The sequence below is a fragment of the Lithobates pipiens genome, unplaced genomic scaffold (genome assembly GCF_037356315.1).
Source record: "Lithobates pipiens isolate NorthernLeopardFrog02 unplaced genomic scaffold, aLitPip1_a1.2 Scaffold_13, whole genome shotgun sequence".
NCBI classification, from domain to species: domain Eukaryota; kingdom Metazoa; phylum Chordata; class Amphibia; order Anura; family Ranidae; genus Lithobates; species Lithobates pipiens.
In genome coordinates, this window is record NW_027507718.1 from 211,936,263 (window position 1) to 211,949,777 (window position 13,515).

At 38.2% G+C, this 13,515-nt stretch overlaps 1 protein-coding gene across 3 annotated transcripts in view; it reads right to left on the minus strand.

Annotated features, from left to right (window-relative positions):
• Window positions 1-888: 888 nt before the first annotated feature.
• Window positions 889-13,515, minus strand: part of BMP2K (BMP2 inducible kinase) — a 244,914-nt gene continuing 232,287 nt past the window's right edge. For all 3 annotated transcript variants that reach the window (XM_077476181.1, XM_077476180.1, XM_077476182.1), the window contains one exon: window positions 889-4,848. In XM_077476181.1, coding sequence (XP_077332307.1) covers window positions 3,443-4,848 — 1,406 coding nt within the window. In that variant the 3' untranslated portion in view covers window positions 889-3,442. The remainder of the gene's footprint in view (window positions 4,849-13,515) is intronic.

The following is a 13,515-nucleotide window of genomic DNA, read 5'->3' on the forward strand; positions in this document are numbered from 1 at the left end:
TACTCATTGATAGAATACAGCCAAATGCTATTTTGTTCCAGGTGCGAGATAGGATGGTCTTGTCTGACACTTGGCAAACAGTACTCTATGTAGCAGAGGCTACATACGGTTTACACAATGTGCCCAGCAGGCACACATTAATGAATAAAATAGTTTGTTTGGGCCAAACAAACTATTTAAAGTGAAAGTAAACCTGGACATCAGCTTTAAAGACAGGATGGAATGTCAAGAAGCGTTTGTGTATTCACTGAAAAGATCAGCAGACTAAAATGCTTTGGTATTATTGAAGGATTAACTTTCAAAACAGGGCTGACTTACATTACTGCCCTGTGGCTTTTTTAATCCTGCAATCAATCATCTCAAGACAGATTTGAAATGTGACTTAAGTGTTTATTTGTTTACATGTAAGCTGGATGTATGCACAATACTGTTTTTATCAATGTTTGGAAATGCTTATTCTAATTCTTGTTTGGTAATTTATTAATCCCAAAGTAGGAAGCACTGTATTCTAACATTGTAAATAGGTATCAATTTAATATTTTATAGAATGTAACTTAAATGTATTTATAAATCTGTGTGAGCAAATATTGTGTAATAAAAATATTTATGAATTAAACCAATGAGTATATGTATTTTCAGTTTGTTTTTTTTAGAAAGTCTTCTCAATCATAGCCACCTTTTAATTTAAATGGCTGCACGTCAGATTATCTAGATGTTCATGAGGCCCCATAATTTCTTCCAGTATTATTACAGCCTGAAAAAATCTCAGCAAATGTACAAACACATTGCATTGATCAATTGCAGGAGCCCTGTTGGAGTAGCCACATGGTGTTTGACACATGAAATCTACTATTATAATTTGTACAGAGTCATATAAAAAAGGTCTCATTCCTTTATTGTGATTTTATTTAACTGCCAAGTAAAATGCTGCAACCTCTAAATTGTCACAAGACTCACATTTCAATGTACAACATCCTGAATTTTCTTGTGATTACCTTATTGCTATCTCCCTTTTTTTGCAAAATATATTACTTTACAGTATTTTTTATAGTACATAAAAGGGTTTTTTCACCAGTCTTCCAACACTTCGTTTTTCAGAAAAATTAAATTTAATAAAAAATCCTAATTGGCTAACTTCCCAATGGAATGCCGAAATCGTAGCAGTATGTATGAAAAATGATACTAGTTCAGTGTGTTTTAATAGCAAACAGTCTCATTTGGCCTAGAAATGGAAACAATGGTAAATAAAAGTTGAGGTTTCCAGCTTGCAGACCAGAAACATACAATACAGTGTCGCTTCTTAGTGGTTTTTCATTTTAAACAGGATGTTCTTTCTCTGCAGTTCCATATGGATTGCTGAGCAAACAATGTCATTTAGTATCACGAGAAGTAGGCAAAGCAACAATTCACTAGTGTAAGTCCTAACATGAGACAAATAAGCCACTTAAATCAACAACTTTCTATATACACCTAAAATGAATAACACATTGCAAAAATTGTGCTTTCCTTTTGGGAAAGCACTTACTAATGATAATGGCACTTGTTTTGCAAATAGGCACAGCTCATGTCTTGCTATCCATCTACTTTAACCAACATACAATTTTCATTGTCAATAGAAATCCACTCATATAAAGTACCGTAATAATGGCACCAATGAAGCAATCAGTTGAGAAATATGTGAAAGACGTATTTTCCGTACAAAACAAAACAAGTCACGGTAGTAAAATGCAGGGACCTTTGAACAAGTGACTATATATTGCCATAAAAATTATATCTCCTAAAACAAAACAGTTTTAAAGACAAGATAGTACATTGTTTACATTTAGAAACAAAATGGAAACTGAGCTCACAAGCTGTACAAACACAAGAGTTTGGAAATTCTGCTAGTCAGAATTCTACATCCGTATCAATTGGCTCAAGTTTTATCTCACATTTTTTGGGTATTATATGTAAACTGCTATATTCCCGTACCATGCCCACTGGCTTTGTAGCCAATGTATGTTTACCATATGTTGGTCTGTACATCAATAGATGGAATAAAAACCCCTCATCTATGCATGTCTCTAAGTGGCTGCACGTGAATTACTATGCAATACAAAATGACACGTTAGGCTCAAATCACAAAGCTTTAATAAAAGGAAAGGATCTTTTAGTCGTTAGACTATAATTCAGGTTTCACTTTTTGGATCCTTATCCCCCAGTGTGTTAGCTATATGAAATGAGTCTATTATCTTATGATGTTATAGTATAAAGTCTCTAACTCTTTTCCTAGGGAAAAAGATGGAGATGCTTCAGATTTGGCAACATTTAAAAAATGTGCAACACTATTAATGAAAGTAGAACTAAAGTATACCTTTCATTGGACATTTTGTAAATGAGGGTATAACCACTGACAGTTGTTTCCCATCTGTGTCACATTGGGGAGATTTCCCTTCACTTCCTATCCTACAGCCAAAACAAGAATTGAGCGGCAATCCCTCCAAAGTGAGGGATTCTGGAATAGTGTCCCTATTAGAAAACTCCCCTTCTGTTCCTGTTCTGGTGACAACCCACAATTTGTGAATTTCTTACATTTTCACTTTTGGTGATAATGGTAAAAAGGACAAATAGAGGGGGTTAATTATCTTAAACAGGGGTACAACAGATAGCAATATAAACCTGACAGTTGTTCTAATACCTCTTTGCTTTATCGAATACTAAAAAAAGTTTGACTTTAGTTATACTTTAATATGTTAAAAAAAAAAAGATATAAACCTTTGTGAGTTCTCTTCAAAGAAGTCTATCACTAAAAACCATTTTGTTTGGGGTGGAAGATGATAAAGGCAGTAAGGTTATTCTTACTTTTGAAGATCCAGCATCATGAATTTTCTCAAATGTTATTTTTAATACACACACGTCTACTGCCTGTCTGGATGTCAGATAGTCCCCTATTAAATTCAGTAGGAACAAACAATTGTGACAAGTAAGATCACATGATCAGTGATCATATGAAAAGTTTACAGAAAATATATCTAAAGGCTTTGGTAAAAGAAACAAAAATATTGTCCAGTGTAACAGAGGCTGAAAGTGGATTAGATTAAAAGACATGCAGGTCAAAGTAAAAAATAGAATATTTCATGCTATGTGAAATAATAAAAACATAAATCATTTGATTTATGCAATTCTGAGTGCCTATTTACAGTATTCCAACTGTACATAAGTGATCATTGGACCGTCTAATAAAGTTACTTCAGAAGTGCAATTAATAAGTAGGAATGTGCTCTCTTGTGAGAGATATATTAAAGCTATCATATTTTGAATAATGCATTTAAAATAACGTTTTAAAAAAAAATCAAGGCTTTGCTGGCCTAGGTGTTAAAATATGCTAAAGGTTAGGATAATGCTCCTGTTGTCTAAGACAGGTTAACTGTATCAAAAATGCATATAATAAAAAAAATCTAATCTACTGTTTTGAAGGAAAAGGAGCTGCACCAAATGGGTCTAAATCTAATGGCTGTGCCTGTGTTTGCTGGCTCTGTTGATGTGTTACACTTTGTAACATTAATTCTGTGAAAGGCACTGCACCAAAGTCATCCATTTTAACATTATCACTGCTAAGATATGCTCCATGTAGTGAGCCCTGTCTTGGTCTGCCAGCTGTTGCAGAGTGATGGTCTCCGCGAAAATCTGCAAGTCCGTGATGTGGTGGTTGTTTCAAGTCTTGTGGGTGAAAAGGCTTGGCACCAAAAGGGTCCACCATGGTTTCATCCGTTTGTAAGATGTTGTTACGATCCTTCACATCTGTAAGGGAAATGCTAATATTTTCCTTTGAGTCCGATATTGTGAGAAACTCATTGCTGCTTTGGGAGTCCCGTCTCCCTCCTTTTTTGTGCCGACGGACTTTTTCTGGAGTACGGTAACTGGGCTTGATGGTTTTCTTTGTGCTTGAAGGAGTGCCATGATGACGTTTGCCATTGTTGTTTGCTGGCTCTTGTTTTGTACGTCTTTGGCGAGAGGATATCTTTTGCATGTTGCGTTGCTGTTTAACTTTGTGTAGTGTCTGGCTTTCAGCTATTTCATCAAAAGGCATCAACCCAAAAAGATCCTGCTCATTAGGTGACCCTGCTTCTTTTGTAGGAACAGGCTGGAAGGGTGAGCACCCAAACATGTCTACATTGGCAAAAGAAACAGGAGATGTGACCTGACTGTCCTGCTGATCTTGTTTCCTACTAAATGGTGCTTGTGAGAACACATCAAAGTCATCTAGTTCTTTTTCATTCCTTAATGTAGTGGGAGGATTCTTGAGGTGTTGCTCATCAGATTCATTATTCTTTGTACTAATGCAGAAAAATGGCACAGCCCCAAAAGCATCTAATTGATGTTTATCTAGGTTTCTCACATTGTTTTTGTTAAGTGTCTGAGTGGTATTTTCCCTGTGATGACTTTCTGTAGCTACTGTCTGCCCGCTACTTTTAGCATTCACACTAGAGGTTTTTGCTTTAGTACGGTCATAGCCTGAATCTGAACTGTGCTTTTCTTCTTCCTCTTCTTCATCAGAATCCATCAACAAAGGCCTCTGCCCAATATTTTCTGGTTCGGTGTCATTGTCTTCATGAAAGACTCCTTGATCCGCTTGTAATGCTTCATCATCCTCCTGATCCTCCTGATCCTCCTCTTCACTGCTTTTGGGGGAAGGGGGATCTGATTCAAAATCACTCTCAGAGTCTGCTCCTTCTTTTGCAGTCTTTTGAGAGGTGGACTCTTCTACATCCTTCCACTGCTCTTGTAAAGACTCATTCAGTTTTGCATCTTTGTTTGGGACTTCAGCAACACAATCAGCTACTTTTTCAGATATTTTTCCAAAGGAATCTAAAAAAAAAAAAAAAAAAAAAAAGATAAAGTCTAGTTTTAATCTGCACAAAATAGCAAACATTTGAGCAGTATCTACTGTACCATTTTCCCTTGATGGATATGGACACGGAGAGGGCACGTACGTTTAAAACCCCCTGTCATCTTTGTTATAAATATTTTTATTTCCATTAGAAAACTAAGTGTCAAAGTATAATAAAGATAATGCATCCTACAACGGGACCAACATGTGTCAAAAAACATACACATGTAACAATCTAGGATGACATAGAAGAGGCTACATATATGAATAGGAAATTGAGAAGAAAAAGAAAAGGGAACAGCAGGTGGTTGAGATAGAAAAAGAGAGGACTGTGCAGCAGTCTGGGCATGTGATTGAGCGATGTCGAGCAGGATAGGTGGTGTTGTCATCCTTAACAATCAGGCCTAGGGTATAGATTTGGATTTAAAGCTATTTGAGTCCATATACAGAAGCCAGGGGCTCCAGATTTCAAAGTGAATTTTGTTTCTGTTGTGCAATTGAGCAGTCACCTTCCCCTAGTTCATTTAGCAAATAGGCTTATTGAATATTGCTAATGGTGCGGTATTAACGCACTGGATGGTAGAAAAAAGTGGAGATCCTTCTTCTGAGGAATAGATCCTGGTAGGATAGATAAATGGAAAATTTGGAGGCCCCCATAAAAAAAACAAGAGAGTGGGGTAGAGTACAATGGAGATCTTGTTCCCATTTTGTAATATAGGTTAGGCCTTTTAGGAAAAAAATTCACAAGTAGTAAATAATAAAGTAACAAGATTACATTGGTCAGCTCATCCGATTGTTGACAAAGTGTTTCAAAAGGGGTAAAAAAAAATAAAAAATCCTGAAGTTCTAAGGGGGGAGAGTTTACGAAGCTTGCAGCACCATACCCGATGTCTACCTATTGCAGAAAATGTGGGCGATAAGAATGCTAAAGGTTTTTTTCTACTTCTAAGGCAGGACATACAAGTGAAGAGCTGTGGAAATCCCATAAAAATAGGGTTGGATCCAGCAATGTCCCCCCGCTGTGCGAGTGAACCGTCCTCCGCTCGATCTATCACATCGCTGGGCTCCGTTCCCTGCGAGCGTTGCGATGCATGGGGGCGGAGATCGTCGCCAAATTCAAAAAGTAAAACACACACATTACATACAGTATAATGTAATCTTACAGATTACATTTCTGTATGTAATAATTTCACATCCCCTTTGTCCCTAGTGGTTTCTTCAGTGTCCTGCATACAGTTTTATATTATAAAAACTGTTCTTTATGCCTGGAAACTGGAGATTGTCCATAGCAACCAAAACCGTCCCTTTACATCAAAAATGGTTTTAGACCAGCTAGAAAACAGCAATAATAAATTAGAATCACTCGCAGAATTGAGCGATAGTAATTTGTGGGGAGATCCGTCATCAAATACTGAAAAGTAATGACAGCGACAATTCTGCAACTGAGCAAATTTCTGTATTTTTTATTTGATTACATTATTGAATATTTTTTATTATTGTTAGATTATTATTTGGTATAATTATTTATAGTTATTTATTCTATTATAATTTATGATTTTGTTTTTCAAACTTTATCATACCCAGGATGTCTACTAGACTCTGGTTTGGACAGATTTAAGTTATTCCTAAGAATTGCAAGCCTACAATATAAAACGCCAAATTTTCATGCAAAATAATTGTACCGCTTTCAGCACCTGGAATCTGAAATAATCATACCACCAGGAAGGTTAACGTGGTTGTAAACCCTCCAATACAACTTGTGTACTCACTGTTGTAGTTTCCATAGCAATCACCCTGCAAGCGTGGGTGATGTCAGGCGCGATTGCGCCGTAGGTTTCTTTAACGGCACACTGTGTGTGCTGTTTCTATCCCCCGCTGCATGCCCGTCATTATCATTCATTAACTTCCTCTCTGAATGGCACAGAGAGAAGTCTAACAATAGCGCCTTGCAAGTTATGTAGCTTTAGCTATGGTTTAGCTTGGTTGCCGTAGTAACATCAATTGAGATAGGGGCTTGGTTTAGGCGATACAGCACATGCACGAGATTTGTATAGGGAAACCTAGTAAGGGCGGAAATTATGTCAATACTAGATTCAAGAAACAGCAGTAGACATGGCACGGCCGGTACCCGGATTATTTTATACAAAATAAGATAAAAAAGGTATTTTCCTGACTAATTTTTTGCCAGTGTTGCTGTATTTAAAGTTGCAATAATATATAAAAATGGAAAAAAATAGGAAAATCGTCTGGGGTTTACTTCCTCTTTAATGAACTCAGGAAAGTAATTGCCAGGCCATTGTTCCCAATTTTTTATGAACAGTCTACTGACTGGAATGGTACTAGCTGCTTGGAGAAAAGCGAATGTAGCACCAATATTTAAAAAAGGACCAAGTTACATCCCTGGGAATTACAGGCCAGTTAGCCTAACATCAATTTTATGCAAGCACTTGGAGGGGATGATAAGGGACTAAATACAAGATTTTAGTAATGGCAACGGTATCATTAGCAGTAATTAGCATGGATTAATGAAGAATCATTCTTGCCAAACCAAACTATTAACCTTCTATGAGGAGCTGAGCTGCCATATAGATAAAGGAAGGCCCATAGACGTGATGTATCAGAATTTTGCGAAAAGCATTTGATACAGTTCCCCATAAACGTTTACTGTACAAAGTAAGGTCCGTTAGCATGGACCATAGGGTGAGTATATTGATTGAAAACTGGCTACAGGTGCGAGTTCAGAGGGTAGTGACTCCCCGGGTTCTGTCCTGGGACCAATCCTATTTAATTTATTCATAAACGACCTGGAGGATGGGATAAACAGGTCAATCTCTACATTTGCAGATGATACTTAGCTAAGGAGGGCAATAACTTCTCTGCAGTTCTGGGGACCAGTCCTCAGAAAGGATGTGCTGGAACTGGAGAGAGTCCAGAGAAGGGCAACAAAATGAATAAAAGGGACTGGAGGACATTAGTTATGAGGAAAGGTTACGAGCACTGAACTTATTCTCTCTGGAGAATAGACGCTTGAGAGGGGATATAATTTCAATTTACAAATACCGTACTTGTGAGCCCACAATAGGGATAAAACTTTTCCACGAAAGGGAATTTAATAAGACATGCGGCCATTCACTAAAACTAGAAGAAAAGCGGTTTCAACTTAAACTCCGTAGAGGGGTTTTTTTTTTTTTTTTTTAACTAAGAGAGTTTAGGATGTGGAATTCCCTTCCAGGGGCAGTGGTTTCAGCAGGGAGCATTGATGATTGACAAAATCACACACATAGGTTGGACTTGTGTCTTTTTTCAACCATGCCTACTATGTAACCATTTCCTGACTGCCCGCTGTTGTTATGCGGCAACAGTATGGCACTCCTGCGCAAATCGCCATAGCTGTATGGCAGCGTGCACTCGCTCCCGCTGCAGGAGCCTATCCGTGGGTCAGGCAGACTCTATATCCGCCGGCAACCCATGTAGAACAGGGAACTGTAGCAAAAACAGGGAAATTTAAACAAGGCATTTCCCTGTTCTGCCTAGTGATATGTCAGAGATCTACTGTTCCCAGTGATCCTATCCCCCCCTACAGTTAGAACGTGCTGCGGGAACACAGTTAACCCCTTGATCGCCCCCTAGTGCTAACCCCCTTCCCTGCCAGTGTAATTTTTACATTGGTCAGTGCATTTTTTTTAGCCACTTTTTTTATGGCACTTGGTCCCCAAAAAAGTGTAATTTAGGGTCAGATTTGTCCACCGCAATATCGCGGTCCTGCTAAAACTTGAAGATCGCCGCCATAAGTAGTAAAAACAATTAAAAAAAAATCCCTAAAGCCTGGTTCACACCTATGCAGGTTGCAGTTTGTATATTCCAGGTGCAGTTTGCGTTTTTCAATACACGTTCTTGATCCACTAAAGTCTATGGAACCAAAAAACATAAAATGCACAGATGTGAACATGACCCATAGGAAACCATGTTAAATGGACTGTAGTGTGTTTCTGCAAAACTGAAAACGCACAAAAAAATGCATAGCTGTGGACCAGGCCTAAATCTTTCCCCTAATTTGTAGGCCCGATAACTTTTGCGCAAACCAATCAATATATGCTTAAATATGTAGAATATATATCTACCTAAACTGATTTACCTCCCTGGTGGTATGATTATTTCAGATTTTAGGTGCTGAAAGCGGTACAATTATTTTGCATGGAAATTTGGCTTTTTATATTGTAGGCCTGTAATTCTTAGAAATAATTCACTTAAATCTGTCCAAACAAGAGTCTAATAGACATCCTGGGTATGATAAAATTTGAAATATGAAATCATAAACTATTATATATATGTATATAGATATATAATAAAATAATTAACTATAAATAATTATAACAAATAATAATAAAAAATATTCAATAATGTAATCAAATCAAAAACACTGAAATATGCCGAGTTGCAGAATTGACGCTGTTATTACTTTTAGTGTTTGATGATGAATTTCCCCACAAATTACTATCGCTCAATTCTGCGAGTGATTCTAATTTATTATCGCTGTTTTCTAGCTGGTCTATAACCACTTTTGATGTAAACTGACATTTTTTGGTTGCTATTCACAATCTCCAGTTTCCTGGCATAAAGAACAGTATTTATAATATAAAACTGTATGCAGGACACTGGACAAACCACTAGGGACAAAGGGGATGTGTAATTATTTGATACAGTACTGTAATCTGTAAGATTACAGTATACTGTATCTATACGGTTTATTTTACTTTTTGAATTTGTTGCTGAACTCCATCCCAGTGCGTCGCAACGCTCGCGGGGAACGGAGCTCGGCACTGTGACAGATCGAGGGGAGGACGGCTCTCAGATCACAGCGGGGGGACATCACTGGATCCAGGGGACAAGGTAAGTAAACCCCTCCATGGATCCAGCGATGTGGTCCCGAGTCTGGCTCGGGATACCACTTATGGTATTTAAATCTTACCCCGAGCCAGACTCGGGAATACCGTCAGGGAGGCTACTAAATTAGTTTGTTTATATATATATTTTGGATATGTATTATAGCAAAAAATACATTTTTTTTTCTCAAAAGTGTCGTTTATTTATATATCGCAAAATATAAAAAGTGCAGAGGTGATCAAATACCACCAAAATAAAGCTCTATTTATGGGGAAAAAAGGACATTAATTTTGTTTGGGTACATCGTCGCACGACCGCACAATTGTCAGTTAAAGCGGCGCAGTGCCGTATCGCAAAAAATGACCTGGTCATTAAGGGGGCAAATCCTTCTGGGACTGAAGTGGTTAAATATATTCCTCAATAGTCACAAAAGTATTTAGATACACTTTCTGTGCAACAAATGTCTCTGCTAACCCACATACTGCCTTGTAAATGTAATGGCCACATAATCGCTGTGGGTAGGACCCAGCCAATCCCTTCCCTACAGGTTGCCTATAGAAAACTACAGAGGGTGAATACAAGACCTGTCGCCTTGCACAAAAAGAGCAAGCAGCAGTCACTGGTCTTTATTACAGGTATAGCCTGCAGTTTTGAAGTGCAGAGGATGTTTCATGCTGGATAACCATATAGATCTGCAAGGAATACACAAGGGTGACCAAGATTCAAGTAAAAATACAGATGCCTTTTGCATTTAGAAAGAGGGGTTGATTTACTAAAGGCAAATAGACTGTGCACTTTGCAAAGTGCAATTGCCCCAGAGCTTATTAAGGCTGGATTCACACCTATGCAGTTTTAGTGCTTTTTGCATTTTGCAGATTTGAACAACAGTCCATTTAACATTGTTACCTATGGAACATGTCCTGTGGTGTAAATCTGCAAAATGCACTAAAACTGCATAGGTGTGAATCCAGCCTAAATAAGCAGAAGCTCTGCTAACTTCCATCATCCAATCATGTGGAAAGCAAAAATGTGTTTTTTTTTCCTTGCATCTGATTGGGTATTTTTTGCAAAGTGAAGCTTTACCTCATTTACTCTTCTCTGTAGCCGACTTGCTTGGTAAATGAACCCCAATATTTGTTTAGCTTGGATTTCAGCTTTAATTATCTATTGACATGAATTTAAATATAATGCACAGATGCCATGTCAGCCATACTACCCCTAAATGATTTGACGGCTGATTCTATTTTAGGGGACGTTTCCAAAATGCCAGGGTGCAGGGCGCAGTCCCCCTGAAATAGGTCTTTGGACCATTACCATTTGATGACTGCAGACCATGGCAAAAAGTAAAAAATATATATATATAAACAAGTGTGCAGAATTAAGTCTCTTTCTATGTCAACAAGATGTTTTTTCCAATTTCTGAATTTATCTTTTGTCTAGAAAAATCCTTTAATACAGTTAGTAAAACTGCAGATTGCCTTATTTGGGCTTAGTCTTCCTGGCTTTTCTGTCTTGAGGTCTGCAGTTTAAAATGTGATAAAAAAATATAAGTGAAAACAATTCAGGCATCAACATCTGCTGCCAATGCAAGGCTTAAATTTCTCCACTTATAATCGTGTCTGTAGCCTTTCAAGGACAATTGCTCATCCCTCCAGCACCAGCCAGGGGAACATCTTTAATCATACAAGATCATCCCAATCTTCAAGGAAATGTTATGTTCTGATGTTCTTTTTCCCAACATCCGATTAATCCTGATTAAGGCCGTGCAACTAGTAATTACATGCCTTCTGCTGCATCGTCATCTGGGGGTGGGAGCAACAAGCTTTAGGTTTTCTATCAATTGGTAACATACTGATACCATCATTTCACAGCAATTGGCCACATGTCAGGCCCAAGGATTACTGAGACATTTCACCTAAATCTACACAATTTCTTTGAGGACTGCCAGAGAAGCATCTGCTCAACATTGCTGGAGATTTGCAGCTCTGATGTTGCTATTTTCAAGACGCACCAAAACTGGAAATTAAAAAATGTCTGTGAGGTTTATATTTTGTAACATAAATCTTTGATGTAGGTCAGCCATAAAATACATCAGCTCGTTAGGGCAGCTGCTCAGAAAGGTTTTAAGCATTACATTGTGAATTTCTTAAATGGGGGACTGTAAAATAAATTGGTTTGCCAAAGTAACATTTCATATATTATATAAATATATATTATTTATTTGCATTGCTTTGTGGATAAGACCTCCAATGCTACACTGTACAGAACAACCTATATACTGTGAAAAGGCTCTATTAAATGTAAGTAGGCTGATACTAAAATATTTGTTACAAGAATCCTAGAGGGAAGGGACTGATTTCTATATAGCTGACCCTCAACCACCAAAACTGCTGTCAAACTCCCCTATATATCCCATTGGGAGGAGGAGATTGGGGACCAATTTTCAGATCAAGAGTAGGACACTATGTGGTGTAATCTCAGAAAATGTTCTAAATCTTTAAATAATAGGTTAACATCACTTAAACTGTTCACAAGATGGTACTACACTCCATGTAAATTACATCTATCTACAGACCCCTCGGTTTTGTTTCCAAGGTTGCTCGCAGCCAGGCTCCTTTCTAACTATACACTATATTATTAAAAGTATAAGGACGTCTGCCTTCACGCACACAAACTTTAATGGCATCCCAGTCTTAGTCCGTACGGTTCAATATTGAGTTGGTCAACCCTTTGCAACTATAACAGTTTAGACTCTTCTGGGAAGGCTGTCCACAAGGTTTAGGAATGTCTATGGGAATGTTTGACCATTCTTCCAGAAGCGCATTTGTGAGGTCAGGCACTAATGTTGTACGAGAAGGCGTGGCTCACAGTCTCCACTCTAATTCATCCCAAAGATGTTTTATCGGGTTGAGGTCAGAACTCTGTGCAGGCCAGTGAAGTTTATCCACCCTAAACATGTTCATCCATGTCTTTATGGTCCTTGTTTTGTGCACTGGTTCAAATCATTTGGTGGAGGGGGGGGGGGGGGGTTATGGTGTGGGATTGTTTTTCAGGGGTTGGGCTTGGCCCCTTAGTTCCAGTGAAGGGAGCTCTTAAGGCATCAGCAAACCAAGACATTTTGGACAATTTCATGCTCCCAACTTTGAACAATTCGGGGATAGTCGCTTCCTGTTCCAACATGACTGTACACAAAGCAAGGTCCATAAAGACATGGGATGAGCGAGTTTGGGTGGAAGAACTTGACTAGCCTGCACAGAGTCCTGACCTCAACCCGATAGAACACCTTTGGAATGAATTAGAGTTGAGACTGCGAGCAGGGCAACATCAGTGCCTGACCTCACAAATAAGCTTCTGAAAGACTGGTCAAACATTCCCATAGACCAGGGGACTCCAAACTATGGCCCTTCAGTTGTTCAGGAACTACAATTCTCATCATGTGTAGTCATGTCTGTGAATGTTAGTGTTTTACAATCATAGGTTGTGTAGTTTTGCAAAAGCTGGAGGGCTGTAGTTTGGAGATTTCAACCAAAGATACACTACCCTAAACCTTGTGGACATCCTTCTCAGAAAATTTGAAGCTGTTATAGCTGCAAAGGGCAGGCCAACTCAATATTGAACCCTACAGACTAAGACTGAGATGCCATTAAAGTTCATGTGCAGGTAAAGGCAGGCATCCCAATACTTTTGACAATATAGTGTATTTTGGGAGTATGAGAAACAAACCCTGCTCTGGCAGGAGTTTTTAGTTTAATCACCAAACT